The sequence below is a fragment of the Vulpes vulpes genome, chromosome 9 (assembly GCF_048418805.1).
Source record: "Vulpes vulpes isolate BD-2025 chromosome 9, VulVul3, whole genome shotgun sequence".
NCBI classification, from domain to species: domain Eukaryota; kingdom Metazoa; phylum Chordata; class Mammalia; order Carnivora; family Canidae; genus Vulpes; species Vulpes vulpes.
Window position 1 is genome coordinate 20,871,925 of NC_132788.1, and position 17,516 is coordinate 20,889,440.

Below are 17,516 nucleotides of genomic sequence, written 5' to 3' on the forward strand. Positions count from 1 at the left end.
CCAGTGATGCCATCATGCTACCTTGAGGGAATGGGGCTTAGAGGGTAATCCTGAGCCTTGCAGGTTCTGAGAACGTGGTCAAATGAGAATCTCCACTGACGAACTCCCGTAAAATCAATCATGTTGCCCATGACCTTCTCTGACCACTAGCCCCCCTAACCTATTGCCTTGGCTTTGGGTCACTTAATACACCCAAGCCTTAAAGACATTCATTGTTCTCCTATGCCTGATTCCACTACTACATTTCCCCCCCTCTAATCTGGATGATGCTGTTGGATTTTGGCTCTTACCTGTGCTTGAATGCTGCCAACCAGCATATTTTACATCTATGCTCTTTGCTGGTCAAAACCCAACTCTCCTTCTCTGAGCTGCCCACTCCACTTCTCAACCGACATGGTAACGATACATTATGATCAAAGAACCAGGGCGCTGTGTGTCTAAAAGAGGTTTAAAATATTTTATTAGGGAACATACATCAATATTCAACAACGCTTAAATATTATGGCATCCATATTTAGAAGGACAATATAAATGCTTATAATCTGAACAGTCACTTTATTAAACAAATAAAATAAACTCCTTTTAAACAGTGAACTGTATGATTCATAAAGTATATCTTTTCAATAATTTATTCATCTGCTTAGGAATATGTACATTTGTTTCCTTCAAAAAAAATAACCGATGTGATTATTCACCACATCACATCATAAAACAAATGAACCTGTAAAAATGGGCATGTAGAAAATTCAGGAACACATAACCAGCACATTTCAAAGATACTGAATCGATTTAAAAGGAATTAGATGCTTCAGAAGCCTTTGCAGTCAGCCTGGGTGTCATATATATGCATAAATACAAAATGCTGCAGCAAGTTCAAGTATAATGACTCACATACATGAACAACTTAGTCTGACTTGGGAGACAATTCTCTTTTACAGCATAGATCACATACCAAACTCAGCAAGGCTCAGATGAATTTTGTTTGTTCCACGGAGGGCAAGGTCATGATATCAACTCAATCAACCAAATACTAAAACCTGGAGAAGATGGCGTAGTCCACAAACACTGCATAGTTAGAAAATGTCCCTGCAGGGATCTTATTCACCGTGACAATTGCAAGGGCTACAGGAAAATCATAGCAGCTAAAATCAGCCAGTCAGCCCACATTTGCTTCTCTGGCAAAGTGGAAATGCCATGTTTGTATTTTGAACAGATCTAATGAGTAGACAAGCAGAAAAGCTGCAGTAAGCCAGGAAATGTCACGAGGTTCATGTTTAAATGGCATCAGCTTTATTTACTAAAATATAGTTTTAATTTCACAGACAAAATGAACTTCCAGAATTATTTTCCTTAGTTCCAGCGAGTCAAGTCCTTCCCAACTGCTAATTGATTGTAGCAGTGCAGCTACACTCAGGTCTCATTTTATTTCAGTTGCTCCCACCACATCTGCTGCGTTGGATTTGCAAAATCTGCCAGTTACCCTTTGCTACTATAGCAGTGTCCTGATACCCACCTTCCAATGATGGATGATGTGAAAGTAGCCTCGAGGGACTCTAGCGATTCTAGTGATTTATATTCTGCATTTTTGCGTGGTGGGGAAAACTCCTTTTTAAAATATTATATGACATTTTTGTGCTAAAAACAATTCTTCAATTTTAAAAAACACTGAATTGCATCATGTAAGATTTACTTGCAAAGACTTCCTAAGCATTGGGTTATTCTTATGGATTAGCCACTTCATGTTCAACAAATGTTTATTTGCACAATGAGAAATAGACTTTTTTTTTTCTGTTTAGCCATCCCACTGTAATGCTGTGTGCTAAGCCTTGAAAACAAAGAGAATCAGACAACTGAGAAACCAAGGCCTTTCAATATTCAGTCAAGCCTAACATAGGAGCTCTAGCAGGAAATCCCCTGGCTCATAATTTACGGGTTCTTCCTTGTTTCATCCTTGGCTTAAACAAAGTAGGAAGAATCAGGCATGATTTTCCTGCCTGGGACTTGAGGTATGAGGTTTGTAGAGCCAACTGGCTGCCATGAAATGGAAAGCTGATTTCCATGTGACCTGTCAACCTGGAGGGAGAGGCAATCCCAGCACATGTGTGAGGTTCACCAGCCCCTGGGCCTTTGCATGGGTTCAGTCCTTATTTGCTTGGAACAACTCCTTCTGTTTCCCACTCCATTTTGTCCTCCAGGATCCAAATTAGAAGTCACCTTTTTGAAAAGCCTAACTCCAAGGGTGGCTTGGGTGCCTTACACTAAACTCTTTTGGTTCTGTGTGAATTCTTGTGCCACAGAGCTTTACCACATTTTACTATAATTTTTGACTTTCCTGTCCTCTCCATAGACCTTGAGGATAAGGACCATGTGTCCACCCTTGTTTCCTCCACTGTCTGGAGCTCTCCTTGAATATTACAGAAAGGACAGAGGAGCAAAAGACTGCTGTGTGCAATGACAGCTTCCCTTGGAAAAAGGTGATTTGGTCATGCAGCATGGCTTCCTCAGCTTTTATGGAGGTGCTAGAATTTGAGGGACATGAAGAGAACTTTAGTGTTTAATGTTTAAGAATGCAACAGGGGAAGTCGTCCTGAGCAAAAATTGCACTATTTTCCCCCTAAATGTGTCTTTCTGTCTTTATATCCACAGTCACTCCTTAAATCACTATTGTCCCAGCACTGACAAAGGTAATATGTTAGACTCGTGTCTTAGATGAATGTTTGATAAAAAAGTAAATCCATGTGGCAGGTAAGACTTAACAGTTTTCAGAGTTGGATTCAAAAGACAATGGGTAGCAGGAAAGGGACCTGGGCTGGGCACCTACTTCATTGGGCCGTGAGGACAGCACTAATGGACATGAAGTTGGCTTCATGTAATGAGTACATGTTCCCTCACAAAAAAGGCACATTGACCTTTAATGAATTATGTTAATACTTTTAATGTACCGGGATCCCTGGGTGGCGCAGCGGTTTGGCGCCTGCCTTTGGCCCAGGGCGCGATCCTGGAGACCCAGGATCGAATCCCACATCGGGCTCCCGGTGCATGGAGCCTGCTTCTCCCTCTGCCTTTGTCTCTGCCTCTCTCTCTCTCTCTCTCTCTCTCTCTCTCTGTGACTATCCTAAATAAATAAATAAAAATTAAAAAAAAATACTTTTAATGTACCAAGCATCATGTATCAACATGACTAAGATTGTACCCGTTTGTAGTGTGTAGAGTAAGAATTCTTACTACAAACTCAACATATCCGTTTTCACAAGTTCATACTTTGGTAGAGCTGGTTCTTTTTAAATGGAGGCCCATATTTATTTCCCTGTTGGTTAATGCAGTTCCGTTCTGGTCCCTCTGAGGTGATGTTCTCAGTTTTCCTTCCCCTAGCACTGAAAGAATGAAAAAACTTTTTAATGTGGGCCAACACCAACCCATTCACCCTTGCCCATAACTCGGCTTCCCAAAACCCAGAAGACCAAAATAGCCATAGACCGTGTTTACACAAAGCAGAGTTGGGCCAAGAACTTTATCCCCGAAAGTGACTTTCCCCTTCCATGTAAAACAAGTTTGAGATTCCGAGTTATGAGAAACCATTTGGCAGGGAGATGGTGGCAGGTCCCTGTTAAGCACAGCCTCTGAGTATGGCTGCCTGCCCCACACAGACTGAGCCGTGGGGAGTGGAGCTTGCAGTATGGATTTTCCTGTCAAGCCACCTGCGTGGAAGGGGCCTGGAGATCATTTAAGAGGCTCCATAGAAGTACCAAGGCTCTCACTGACAACCTGAAATTAGAGCTGAGACTGAGTTGATGTTTCCATGATGTGGGGTTCAGTTCTGACTGAAATAAAAACTGCCTATGGGTCATGACTGGGAATTTGCTGTTTTATCTTCTAAACACTTCTGACAGTAACCCAGGGCAGGTGGTGCCCTATTTCTTTAGATGGTTTTAAACCCAAACCTTGCTTCAAATTTTCTACTGCCTTCCAGCGGCCAAAATCATTTCTCTTTCTCATAGCATCATTTCCATAAACACACACACACATCTTTTATATAATGACTGCATGCTACACAGTGTCTTCCATAGAACAACCATCATAACAAAATACTTCCTACTGCCAAGTAAGTAGTTAATTTGAAAGAGATTACAACCGTTGGCCCTCAGACAGGTACTCTTGTTCTGGGCTGCCTATAATCTGAGAACTCGGTGAAAAGCTTCAAAGTAGTTCAGTGAGTCTGATTTTTAAAAATTAAAGCAGAATGTTCTGGTGAGGGTATTTCTAATCCAAAGAAAATAACATAGTTGTGGTAGGCAGTGGGGGTGTCGATAACAGAAACTTGGAATTTGGTGCCTGCATTCTAAACTTAGGAATGATAGCCAAGCAATGGTACCACACCTCTTGTGATTGTCTCATGAAAGACTAATTAGTGTCTTGAACTGGTAACGACCCACTTCTGGACACAGATCAACCTGAACTGGGATTTATGGAAAGCAAAGTGAAAGACTTAATTCCATCTTTTCCTGCTTGTGGAGTTCTCAGTGCTTTAAGATACCTTAAAGGTGTTATAATAAAGTTGTATTTATATAGCATTTGGGAGGGGAAATGAAGACAGAGAGAGAGTGCTAGTATTTATTGGGGGGGGGGGTCTACTATGATTCTGTGCACTGTATCAGCCCATGAGGCATTTTTATGTGTGCCAGTTTATCTGCTTACCTCATTTCACAGTGGAGGAAAATGCAGTCAAAAGAGGTCAAATGACTTGTTCAGGATGTCTTAGGTAATAAGATGGGGCCTGGAATTCAGCCCAGGCCTTGTGGCTCCCAGTCCATGGCTCTTCCCACAAGCCTACTGATAAGATCCTGCTAGTTCTCCTCTGATGACCGGTTCTCGGTGGAAGAGGTAAGGTCAGGCCAAGCCAATGGCCAGGACAAGTGAATTAAGCACAGGAAGAGGTCCTGGAAGGCTCAACTCTTTCCAGTCTTTGTCCTTTTCCTTACTGCCTTACTTTCCTTCTTCTCACACCCATATCACTGTACTGGTTCTCTGTGAAAACGCTTCTTTCGTAAGGTGACTGTAAAGTCTTACATTTTAGGGGAGCTGGATGGCCCAGGCGTTTGAGCATCTCTTGATTTCTGCTCAGGTCATGATCTCACAGTTGGGAGATTGAGCCCCACAACAGTCTCTTTGCTGGGTGTGGAGCTTGTGTGGGATTCTCTTTCCCTTTCCCTCTGCCCCTCTTCCTGCTCATGTACTCTCTTTCTCTCTCTTTTCCAAATAAATAAATTAAAAAATAATCTTACATTTTACCATATCCAAATGTGCAAAGGACTTGGCACATAGTAGATGCTCTAAACGTATTTTCTCCTACTTAAACTTTATACCTCATCACAGTGCATCATACGGAGCGCACTCATTTCCTTGTCTGCAATATTGGGTTAAGTAGGTGTGGTGTTACTGGAAAGTGGGCTGCCTGTGACTTGTTATACCCTAGAGACAAAAGGAGCTATTTTCTTCCCTCTGCATTTGATGAAGAAAGCATGTGTTTTGATTCAGGCTTTAAAAGCTGAAGCAAATTTTCTGTTGCAGAATGTCAGTGAGTGTGTGCTGAAGCTTAGCTATCAGGGTGGCATGTGATGTTCAGGATAGGAAGGCAGAGGGTGAAGTGAGCTCCTGTAGATGGAGACAGAAGCAAGTGTGGGACCCCCCCCCTTTTTAATCCAATTAGCCCCTAGACAATGTTCAACTCCCTTAAGAGAGTATGTAGAAAGCTAATAATTATTTAAACATTTGTAATACTTGCTTGTTTTGCTCTTTTTTTCTTTTTAAGATTTTATTTATTTATTCACGAGAGACACACAGAGAGAGAGGCAGAGACATAGGCAGAGGGAGAAGCAGGCTCTCCGTGAGGAGTCTGATGCGGGACTTGATTCTGCGACCCTGGGATCACGACCTGGTCCAAAGGCAGACACTCAACCACTGAGCCACTCAGGCAGCCTTTGGTTTGCTCTTAAAAAGGTTTCATCACTTTACTTTTTTTTTTTTTTTTTATCACTTTACTTTTTTAATAGCCTTCTTGTCAGATTGCATTTGGGCACCCTTTATTTTTGATTAAAGCTGCCCATCCACCTACCTATTCATCAAAGCTCCCTCTTTCCCTGCCCTCTACAAGGACTGTCATCTCTGCCAGGACACATGGGCTGGGTGGGGGAGGTGCTGCGGACTGCAGAGCATTCATCCTGCTGCTCCCCAGCTTTTGATTAATGAGCCAGAGGCTTTCCAACCTTTGAGACTTCAATTAGCCAAGCTGCAGAGCTGAAACCTTTTCATTATGAAGATAAAGCTGGGTTTAGCAAAAGGAATGGAGACCAGACTGGGGAAGAAAAACAAGTTTTTTTCTCTCTTCTTCTTCTTCTTCTTCTTCTTCTTCTTCTTCTTCTTCTTCTTCTTCTTTTTTCTTCTTTCTTCTTCTTCTTTTTTTAGTGGATAAATCAATAAGCCACTGCTACACTCAATCAAATCTGTTATTGGATGGTTTTGGCTTAAATACACTTACTACTCTGGTAGGCCCTGGCTTTTCACGTGATTTTTCCTCCTGTAATTTCTAGATGGGATTATAACTGGTGAAGCACAAAGTTTTAGCCATCAAGGCTGTTCCATTGTGATGGATATTGCAGGCCCAGAAACCCTTCCAATTTGAGAAGTGCCCCAGGGAGGGGGCAGGGGCACGGGAAACCAAAGTGGCATTGTTCCTTGCCCAGAAAGCATGACGGGAGATGCTATGCAGTTAGAGCAGTCCTGATCCTTCCAAATGAGGGTAAATGTTCTTTGCTTCTCAGCAGGAACCAGGCAGGAGAGAAGATATCATTCCATGGCTGCCAGGGAAGTACTATGCCAGCAATCAATTTGTCTACTATAAAAGGCTTAGGTGGGGTTGATGAAACAGAAATGGGATTGAATTTCTCAAGAGAAGCAAGGTGACCAGGCCAAGACACTCTAAAGCCACGTGGTATGGACAGCAGCACTCGACAGGCGGGAACCGCCATGGCTAAGACCCTAAACTAGAGGCTCTGAGGGCTGGGGCAGGACTAGTGGGAGGTGGTCTCAAGAGGATCAGAATTAAAATGCCTTTGAGCAGGGAATGGCTGTTTCCCACTCATATCCAATCAAGTTAAGTGTCGCTTCCTTTCCTTTATTCTTTCTAGGTTGTGAGACATGGTGGAGGAGAAGCTACCTGAAGGCTCATTAGCACCCATTTTCCATGCTGCTATTGACATAGGGCAGACACGACTGAAATGGCGTTAGGTCCCCCATCTCTGGGATTGGGGCCCCGAGGTGATCACAGCCTATGGCGTGCTCCTCTGTGACCCATTTCCTGGCACTGGGTTCTGCTGTTGATTCTTCACTGGATTTTACCGCATCTCACCTTGCTTTCAGGGGCTAGGGGCTCTCCCATTCATAGACAGTGGTCTGCTTTCCTGGATGCAGAGGTCTCCGGGATTCAGTGCTTGCCTGACTCAAGATAGCAGCTAACCTGGGATTCCCCATGGCTGTGCTCTGCACTCTGATTAGAATCCCACTATAAATTTTCAGAAGTCCTATTACTACTTGAGCCTTCCTGGTGGGGCATCTGATATTTCCAAATGCCCTGTGGACCTGGTCTCCCAGCCCCTGCCTATAACTAGCACTTGGCTCTGGTCCCTTGTCTCTTTTTGCTCAGCAGGAGCAAGGATCCTTAGCTAGGATCCCTCGGGGGCTGAGGACAGTTCTGGGCATCCGAAGTGTCATGACAGCTCCCTCTCTCCAGGAGTTTTAATCTGGTTGAAAGACAGAACTTGTATGGGCACAAAGTACTTTTAAAGTGAAAAAAATATAGATTTTTAAAAAAGCAACAGAAAGATAAAAAATAGAGCGCACAATTAACTATCGAACACAGTTTAGAGACAAATACTGTAGGATCTTGGAGAAGATAGTCAGGAAGGGCTGAATCTGAACTTTTGATTTTGGGGAGAGAATTGTGGATAAGATTTTATAGGCAGAAAGGAGAGAATGGGGAGAATGGTTTATGAGGTAAATTGTCCCTCCCCAACCCCAATTTTATATGTTGAATTCCTAATCCCCAAGGACTTCAGATGAGACTGCATTTGGAGAAAGTTTCTTTAAAGAGGCGGTTAAGGTTAAATGAGGTCATTGGGGTGGGCCCTGATCCAATCAGGCTGTGTCCTTAGAAAAAGAGGGAAGAGGGGAGAGGGAAGGTGATGTGCGGGCACTGGGAGAAGGCGGCCAGCCACAAGCCGAGGAGAGAGGCCTCAGAAGAGACAACCTTGCAGACCCTCGATCTCAGATGTCCAAACTCCAGAACTTTGAGAGAATAAACATCTGTGTTGAAGCCTCCAGTCCGGGGTACTTTGCTATGACGCCCCAGCAGACTACCACAGGGGGGTTACACAAGCATGGAGCTGTGTCAGCAAAAACAGGAGAGGACCCTCTTCATAGAGGAGAGAGGTTCCTGGCACAGAGTTATGATGAGAGAATAGAGAGAGTCCATGAACAAGTTCCAGTGGCAGAGGAGCTGGCAGGGACGGGGACAGATGGGAGCACCAGCCAAGAAGGAGCACCTGTCACCTGGTTGAGTTCTGTTCAGTTTTGCTTAGGGTATGCCTTCTGAGGGAGCAATCATTGCTTAATGCTAACCTGAAACCAGGTTTGCTTTGGGATTAATCACGTCTTGAAGGCACTAGGGCCTAAGAGGGAGAATGAAAGGTAAAGGCACACAGAGGCTAGAGACAAACAATGCAGAAGAGAATGAGAAGGTGACATCGTAGGGCTCAGTAAAGACTTCCAAAATGTCAGAGCGAGAGGTGGCGACTGGTAAAAGAGGTGCTCACCCATGGGTGGGCATGGAAATAACAGGAAACCACACTTGACCAGCAGCACGTTGTGTCTGCACCTGCCTTCAAGTGGAACTGACAAGTGCAGAAAGAGAGTCATGGGGGCACAGGTACAAGTCCTCACGGGGGCGCCCATCTCCTGCCCAGGGCTCCCCGAGGCTACAGGGACACCAGCTTGCAGTCTCAGGCCTGACTTGGGGAGGGGACAGAGGAGCTGCGGGAAGCCCCCTTTGCCACCCAGGGCAATGCACAGAGCAGGGTATCCATGGGAACAGGCACCCTCTGAGGCCAGGGTGACCTACCCCATCATTTGTTGCTTGTCAGTCTGAAAAAAGTAGAGGGTGAATCACGGAGAGAGAGGCAGGGACAAGGAAAGGAGACTGGGAAGGACGGAGGGACAGGATCAAAGTTGAAGGGGACACAGAGAGGAAGGGTAGCTGCCACAGAGCACCAGCCCAGGCCTTCCTTTCTGGGCCCAATCGAGGCACTGCTGTTAGTACCAATATTTTTGATAGTGTTCCATTATTTCTTATATTACTGATGTCATTATCAATATCTGCAGGTTCATCAGTTCTGCACCTGCTGCCATCCCATGTTCTACCCCCTCGCCCTGGCCCTGGCCCTGTCACAGAGTCTCAGGTCTCAACACTGTGGACCTTGTCCTAGGCCACCAGAAGGGCACCCCTTGTTTCCAACTGACAGCGTCTGTCTCCCCTCACTGCCCGAGAGGACAGGGACAGGCATGCTTCGAGAGTCATGGCTTCATCGTTGCAGGGGATGGCTGAATGTTTCTCCATGGCAATGTCATTTTTAGTCTAGTAAGGTGATTTCAGGCTTAAACTGAAATGAAAAACAGGGAAAGAAGAAGAAAAAGGATGAAGAAGAGAAGAAGTCCCTCTCGAAGTGAATTTTTGTCTTTGGAAGATGTTCCTCCCCTCCAACATCTCTTTCTGTTACCCTGTTTCTTGGTGATCCCCAGGGTGGACCCTCAGATTTCCTGGCACAGGGTGCCATAGTCAGAAGTCCTTCCCAAGGAGCCAGGTATGGCCCCCAAAGGCCTCTTGGGACCGCCACTTCAAGAGGCTCCAGTGCTCCGGGAGGGATTTCACATCAGCTGTGGGCAAATGGCACCCACTGGTTGTTGCTACTTGCAGAGTCAGCTGGGTTATGCTGGGAGATTTTGTCAGTGGGGTGAAAAGCTGAAAGACCCTGTCTCCACCCCATGGATGCCCTGGACTTCTGCTGCCTACCCGTTCTTCAGAACCTAACAGTAGGCAGGGGTGGTGGGTGTTTCCCTCTTGTCCCAATGCCTGGGTAGAAAGTTACAATGACGTGCTAGAGTATGTATTTTGGGTGAATGGGTTACACAGAGCAGCCTCCTCCTCCTCCCATGTATGAACTTGTCACTTCATCTAAAAAATCATGCAGGTTGGAAATATTAATGTGGTCAGGTAGAGATATATCAATGGTATATTAAAAAAAAAAGATGCTTGTAAGTTGAACACTGAAATCCACTGCTTAGCATTATTATTGTTCCTATACCATAAGTTAGAGATAGCATAGATTAAGGATGGCAGATTAGGACTAATGGGCTAAATCTGGCTCATGGCTGTTTTTTTTTTCTTTTTTTTTTCTTCTTTGTTTTTTGTTTTGTAGGGTTGTTCCCCCAAAAAGCAAAAAACAAAAAAGAAGATGCAACAAAGAGTGTATGGCACACAATGCCTCAAATATTTACTATCTAGCTATTTACAGAAAATGTTTGCCAACCCCAGGTGTACATTAAATAGATTTTATTTTTTTACTTGGTCTGGGAACACCCTTCTCCTCCCCCATCTGTAACAATGATTCTTGGAAAAATTTGTTCTTGACTTGCAACAGATGAACTTGGAACACACCCAGCTCATAAGCTGGGGACTGTCTGCGCCTCTTGGGATTTTTTTGTTTTTTTTGGTGCCAAATGCAGTGCCTGGTGCAGGAAAGGAAGCGAGCAGCTTGCTGACAATGACAAAAGGATGTAACAACAACCCTCAGGCTCACTGGAAGAGGAGCTTCTAGAAACTTCTTCTGCGACCTTTGCATTCCTGAGGTTCTTAAGGTGTTAATCACTGCTGGCTTTGCCCTGCTTGTCACCCTGTTGAGCAAACCAAGAATCCCCTGCCCCGATTACTTCCTTAGCTCTGGTGCTGCCTATCTAGGGAGAAAGAACAGAATCACATCTGTTTGTCCTTTAGCCAATGAGAAAAGCATAGACAAATATGCACTCAGAACAATCTTGTATTGCCCAGCCGCTGGCAGGGACAGAATAGGAGAGAAGGTGCCAATGGAACTGAAAATATGGATCAGAGATGAACGAGTGACATAGGAAATTCATGGTCTCAGGAAACACAGAGGACCCTGGGGATACCGAGGGTATCATGGAAAACAGAGTCAGAGGCTGGATTTGGGGCTATTCAAAGCATTATCCTTAAGTTTCTATGTCTCCGTGTTTCTTCATATGTTAAGTATTGATAATACACCCTTCCTTCTCTTTGTCCCTCACAGAGATGACTTGAGATAGGCGAAATTACTTGGATAAGTACACAGCGTTACATAAATGGGAAGACATACAAGCTTATGTTGGGACTTCTTAACTTCTTTTCTATTGCATCTGAAGGCACCTCCTGTACTCAGGCTTATTTTATTTTATTTTTTTCATACTCAGGCTTCTTAATAGACAGGTGCCTTCATTATTGTTTTCTACAAATGCAGTGTGAATTTGCTTGTAGATTTTTTTCACCTAATTAAGTCTGTATTTCTCATAGTTTAGCTCTAATCATTTCCAGCTTATGACGTGGCCATGTTGACTGCAATATAGAGGGAAAGTGATGTAACGACTCCTGAGCCACATGGAAAGGAAAGACAATCAGTTTGTCTTCGGAAATGAAGAAGCAACCAGCTTCAGGGCAGTTCCTTGCTTATCAGTTGCAGCAAAGTGTTACTAAACCAAGCATATTGCTTTGAACGATGTCCAGGGTTAAGTCTTCTTCTTCCTTCTCAACACTGCCCCCTGCCCACCATCATAACCTTCCTTTTAGGTAGGAAACTCAGGAATCCGTGTTGTGGTAGCAAAGAAGAAATGATATTTTCCTGCACAGAGCAGATAAGCTCCATCCTGTGCCCCCACGACATCTGGGTCTGGGGCGGGGGGCATGAATGAGGCAGTGCTGATGGGAACAATGGAAGAGCCTGGGTGTCCTCTCCCAAAATCCTAACTTGCTTTTGCCAGCCCAGCCACCAAGGTCATCTCCACTTGCTCATCTTGCAGGGACTTTGGAGGGCCAGGAGGCCACTGTTGTCATTGCTTTTTGAAGACGGTGGACCCCTCAGCAGCCTGGGCTCAGCCCTGCTCCCCAGCACAGTATGTAGACAAGGAGCAGGTGCCAACAGTGTTCCAACCAGGCTGGACCGGAGCTGTGTGCAGGTGGTTTCAGGATTAAAAGTCCTAGTAGTATAAAAAGAAATCAGAGTAACAGTGAGCACACCTCTATTGCCTTCCTACTGGCCACCATTGCCTTCTTTTTGGTCACCCTATTTTTGCTTGCAGAGTTTACCTTCCATCTGCTTGGGCTCCCTTCTCCCTTTGTTGACGAGCAGAGCTCTTTCCTTAATTAAGTCAACAAGTACTCATACGCAGAGGCAGCATCTCTTTTGGCAAGAGGACCTGTGCAGAACCAACCCCAGAAGCAAATGAGAATGTTTGTCAAGCTCTGATTAAGTAGCTGTGATTCAAGAGTGAATAATTACCTGCCCCAGCAAAGAGTTCCTAAAACGTTCTCACTCCTAGGCCGTGACCACAAGACTTACTAGACCAGAAGGTCTGGTGATGGGTTGGTTCACTTTGAGGCACTGAGGCAATCTGAGATACTCAGGGCATAAAGCTTTCATTTGCAAAAGGGAATCCAAGAACAAGTGGACACCAGCTAACCCACAGCCATGGCTGCCAACTGGTTATTCATTTTCAAAGACTGCCTATGTCTCTGGGCACCTGGGGATCAGCATTATGAGCTGTTCCCCTACGGGGACATGCATGAAATCCACGTGTTTGACGTGGATTCTGGGCTCTGTGTAATTCCTGGTGAAATATGTCTTATTCCTTCTCTCTCTCTCTTCAACTCAAATAAAAAAAAACAATGTTGGAATACAGGTGAGAGTGATGTTGTATTTGTTTTTATTTATTGTAAAAAGGGATATACTTCCTGAAAGTGTGCCAATTAACTGTGATTGGTACTCAATAACTCCAACATCCTAAGCAACGTGTTTCATATCCCCAAATGGGTTTTGCCATTCTAAGCCAATGTGGCCTCTTCTGCATTTTCTTACATGCTCACCTGCTCCCAGTTTGATAGAATTTATCTTTCTTGCAAGGCCCGAATAACTTTCCATGTCATTATCCCCTAAAAAAAATGGTGCAGTCTGAAAGGTAGGCACCCAACCCTTCTGATTATGGTCTGTTTTGGGGATTTGGCTGGGCTGGAGTCTGGCAGTAGATGTACAGAGGTTAGTTGGAAGGCACATCCCCAAGAAACAAAATGTTAAAATGCTGCATGGTTTCATATACTCAGCATAACCAATCCAAACTGGAGTACATCCCCCCTTACTGCCCCCACTGTTTAGGAGGCAGAGGCACTGGAAAAAACGTGTAGACTTTAGTGTTAGGCAGATCCAGGATTGAATCACGGTTCCTCACTGGCCTAGGGTGAGTCCTTAATCACTTCTAACAATCAGATTTTTCCCTTTGAGATAGAAATGTGAGATTGCTATGAGGTTTATAGATAATGGGGTATGTAATGCCCTGTCAATGCCTGGCCCACAAAAGAAGCTAACAAAGAAGACTTAAAAAATATATGCATTTACCCCCCAAACCACTGTCCACCACAGATGGACAAATCCAGGTAAGTAGTGAGAGTCTGAAACCTTAATATTTTGGAGTGTTAGCAAACACAAAGTGATGACAGGCAGAACGATCTTGGATGAGACAGGAGTAAGGCAAGCGGAAGAAAACTGTGACAAGCAAAATGCTTTCTTGAAATGCTTGCCATAGCTTGGGGAAATGTTTAAGTAGAAAGACTCAAGGCCTTTCTTAATGCATGCAATTCAAACCACAGAAGAAACTCAATTTTTGCCTATCCCATAATGTCAAGTAGATTTTTTTTGTGATGTTTAGACAGACTCAAAGCAACTGCTTTTTATAACACATTAGAGAAAACATTTTGACCACTGTTACTCTGGGTAAATTCTTCGAACTCCAAATAGAAGCAGTAAACATGTGAGTATAAATATGACAATCATTTGTTTAACTGTGACAATTTTAGAGAGTTTTTGGCATGCTCAAAGGTACAGAGATTTTTGTGGATGAGTAAAAAATAACTCGAGTATTGTTTATCCCACTTCGACTAAGTCTTGGGTGACATTATCAATTTTTTTGTAAAACTGGCGTGTTTATACCTAATATTGTGTTATGGGAAAGGAAATAAATGTTAAAGTTTGCCTCCCTGGAGGGACTGGGGTTGGTGAAGAGTGTAGCAGATAATTATTTAAGGACAGTTTCACATGAATACAATTGTCATGGCTTTTATCTGATGACCAAAAGATTTTCTACTTGTTTGTTTTGATTAGAAGTGGCTTTGATGCTAGTTTTCTGGTCATCCTTAGCTTTCTAAAATCTAAAATTTAAATTTGTCTGGAAACTGTGTTTAAAGGGAGCCATATTTTATGGAAGCAAAACAACTACCATTCTTTTCATGGGCGTGCTCTTCCTGTAAAGGGGAGCCTGACCAAAGTGGTTTTTAATATTCAGATCCTGAAAAAAACTCAACAATGAAATGTATCTTTCCTATCAAGGCAGAAGACAAGTGAAGTTTGCATAGTCAAGTCCTTCTCTGATGCTTTTATCCATAATAGGACACCACATCTGGTAGAGCTGTTATGGGACATGCAGACAGACTAGAGGAATCTAAAAATCCAGCCAATATCTAACGCCAGAATCAACGTTATAAGCACAAGGCATAGCGCCTGTCTGGTCAGCAAGACATTCTCCAGAAAAGGCTGAAAAAGCAAAACATTCAACGTCCAGGCATGGCCGACAACAGCCTCAAATCCACATGCAAACCTCCCCCCGCCCCCCCCCCCCAACCATGGCAGTGCGCAAAGATATTAGCCTTCAAAGAGCATTTGAAGACATTTGCATTTTGCCCCATAGGAAGAAGAAAAGATAAGGAGCCCCTGCCTTGGCTGTGAAAGCTCAACAGGAGCCACAACCTACTTTGAAATTCTTAGAGGAAATTACTCAAATAGGGGGAAGAGGTCACGAAAATGGTCAGTCCAGCAGTTTCAGATCAGCGATTCTGGTCACCAATTATTCCAAACCCATAAATCGTATTTTAAACTCTTATTGTGGAAAGTGAAAAATATTTTAATTCGTTACATATGATAATCCTCTTCCTCTCTAGTCATAAGCGGAGTTATTCAGGGTGACCAGAATTTGGTATACAGAAAGAATGTTCCCCAAGTTCCCGTAGAAAGTGGGAACAGATGAAGTGAACGGGCTCCTGGATCTTTCAACGGGATTAAATGGGCTTCTGTTGAAAACTATTTGCAAATTCCTGCTTTAGACGATTTTCTGGCGACCAGTCAGCATCCTCCCAAGCTAAGCATGTGTATCTCTCAAAGTTCAGGAAGGATATACCTGGATCATAAGGCTCATTCCACCATGCTACATGTGCATTCAGGACCTTGAACCTCATTCATTATGCAGTAGCAAAGCCGCTGAGGAAAAATGGAAGTCCAGCTGTGCCTCTCAAAATAGTATAAGCTCTGGATTTTCTTAATGGTGTTCTGGAAAAGGTAAGCCATTTGCCAAGAAAACCCTTTCTGGGCCACATCGAAAAGGCTGTGCAGGAAGTTTGCAGCCTCTTAGCATGAAATCAGCACCCACCCCACCCCCTTGATCTTTGAATATGTTTCACGAGAAGCCTTCCTTGATTTGATCTTGGAACTGCTTACTGGAATTCTTTCTGTAGCAGTAAAGTTGAAAAAAACCAACCCTCATCTCTACGGTCTCCCGTGAGGAAGAGCCATCTTTTTGCGGACTGTCTAGACTCAAGCGTAGAGGGTTAGAGGGTGGGCCTCCACCAGTTCAGACACATAACGAGTGCCCCTCACCCTCATCTCTAGGGAATCGGGAGAAGTATCTGCTCAAATTGCAGCAAAAGGTAAATCTCACTGTCAAGTTTCACCCAAGTCAAGAAACGATATGGTCAGAAATGGTGGAATTTAGAACGTGCTCTAAAAATAATGTGCCTGGATATTGGCCACCATCTTAAGGCTCTTCCTCTCAGGGCCCTCTCCTCATAAATATCCAACGTGGCTGTCAGTAAGTTTAGCCTGAAAATAAAATCCCCTCACTCCATCAAGAAATAGCTCCAAACTTAGAGTGTGTGCTCAAAATATTCATGATGAAATCATAACCTTATATTTATAGTCTTTTGGATTGTGTATGACATTCTGTTTCCCATGGTGTTTTTTGTTGCAAGGGCCAGACGTGGAAAGCAGCCTCAGAGGATGACCGAGAGAGCATTAGCCTCAAGGAAATGCTGTTTATCATCATTTTGAACTGGATGGTTGTGTGACATCCTCCTTCTTCCCCAAGCCCTACCCACTGCCCAAGAGTCGGGTCTCTTCCCCCATCCCATTCCCAGGCGGTCCCCAGTCTCATAGTCCTGTCTTGTCCTCCAGGAAGAGTGAACTGACCTTCCAAGTAGGAAGTGGGATGGGTGCCTAAGCTCATCCCCCTCAGTCCCCTTCCTTCTGACCTTTCCTGTCCTCTAGACTTCCTCCCCATTTTCACTGAGGGAGATGGTGTGAATCTTAATGGTTGGAATTTGGTGGTTCTCTCCATGGCTGGGGGTCGAGGGCCCCATGCAGCAGCACACCTGCAAAAAGCTTTTACTTCTCACCCGGGCTGTGGTGCAGGCTGACTGGTCTTTGGACACTGTAATCCTGGCAGATTCACGGGGCATTGAAGAGAAAACTTTCCATTCACAGACCCCATCCGTCTTGGAGATCTTATAAAAGGTCTCTCCTGATCCCACTGGAATGCGCACCAGCTCCTTGGGCTGCCCCTCCAGGGCGTGGCTGGGCTGGTGCAAGGTATAGCCCAGGGTGTGTTTAGAAGACTGCTTTCTGCGGAGACACTGGATTCTCAAGACATTCTGAAAGGCCTTTTTAAACTCTTGACTGGAGCACGGATATATAATGGGGTTGATGCAGCTGTTTAGGTATCCGAGCCAAAACGCTATTTTAAAAACTGTTTCTGAGGGCTTGAAATCAGGGAAGAAAGACCCTGGAAGAAAACACAGATTGTACATATTATTTGCAAGCCAACAGGCCAACTGGCTAGGAAAACAAGCAAAGAAACCAACACACGTATTTTTACATCTCTAAAATGTTTCATATGATTCCAAATGCATCTGCGTTTCTCACATTTGACTGGTTAGCCCCTATGTGTCATATCCTCAGCGGCTGTTCTCACCTCGTTCTCGTGTGCAAGAGCACGTGAGAGCAGACCCACTGGGTGGGTTTGTACCACTTCTCATCAACATCGCTGGA

General features: G+C 44.2%; 1 protein-coding gene across 15 annotated transcripts in view; it reads right to left on the reverse strand.

Annotated features, from left to right (window-relative positions):
* Positions 1 to 443: 443 nt before the first annotated feature.
* The window catches only part of ADRA1A (adrenoceptor alpha 1A), a 119,873-nt gene continuing 102,800 nt past the window's right edge, over positions 444 to 17,516 (reverse strand). For 2 of the 15 annotated variants that reach the window (XM_072719519.1, XM_026007895.2), the window contains 2 exons: positions 16,865 to 17,250; positions 444 to 12,351 (listed from right to left, as the gene is read on the reverse strand). In XM_072719519.1, the coding sequence (XP_072575620.1) occupies positions 12,343 to 12,351; positions 16,865 to 17,250 (395 nt within the window). In that variant the 3' untranslated portion in view covers positions 444 to 12,342. Of the gene's footprint in view, positions 17,251 to 17,516 lie in introns of all 15 variants that reach the window. The other 13 variants (XM_072719516.1, XM_026007893.2, XR_011994167.1 and 10 more) reach the window with 12 other exon arrangements.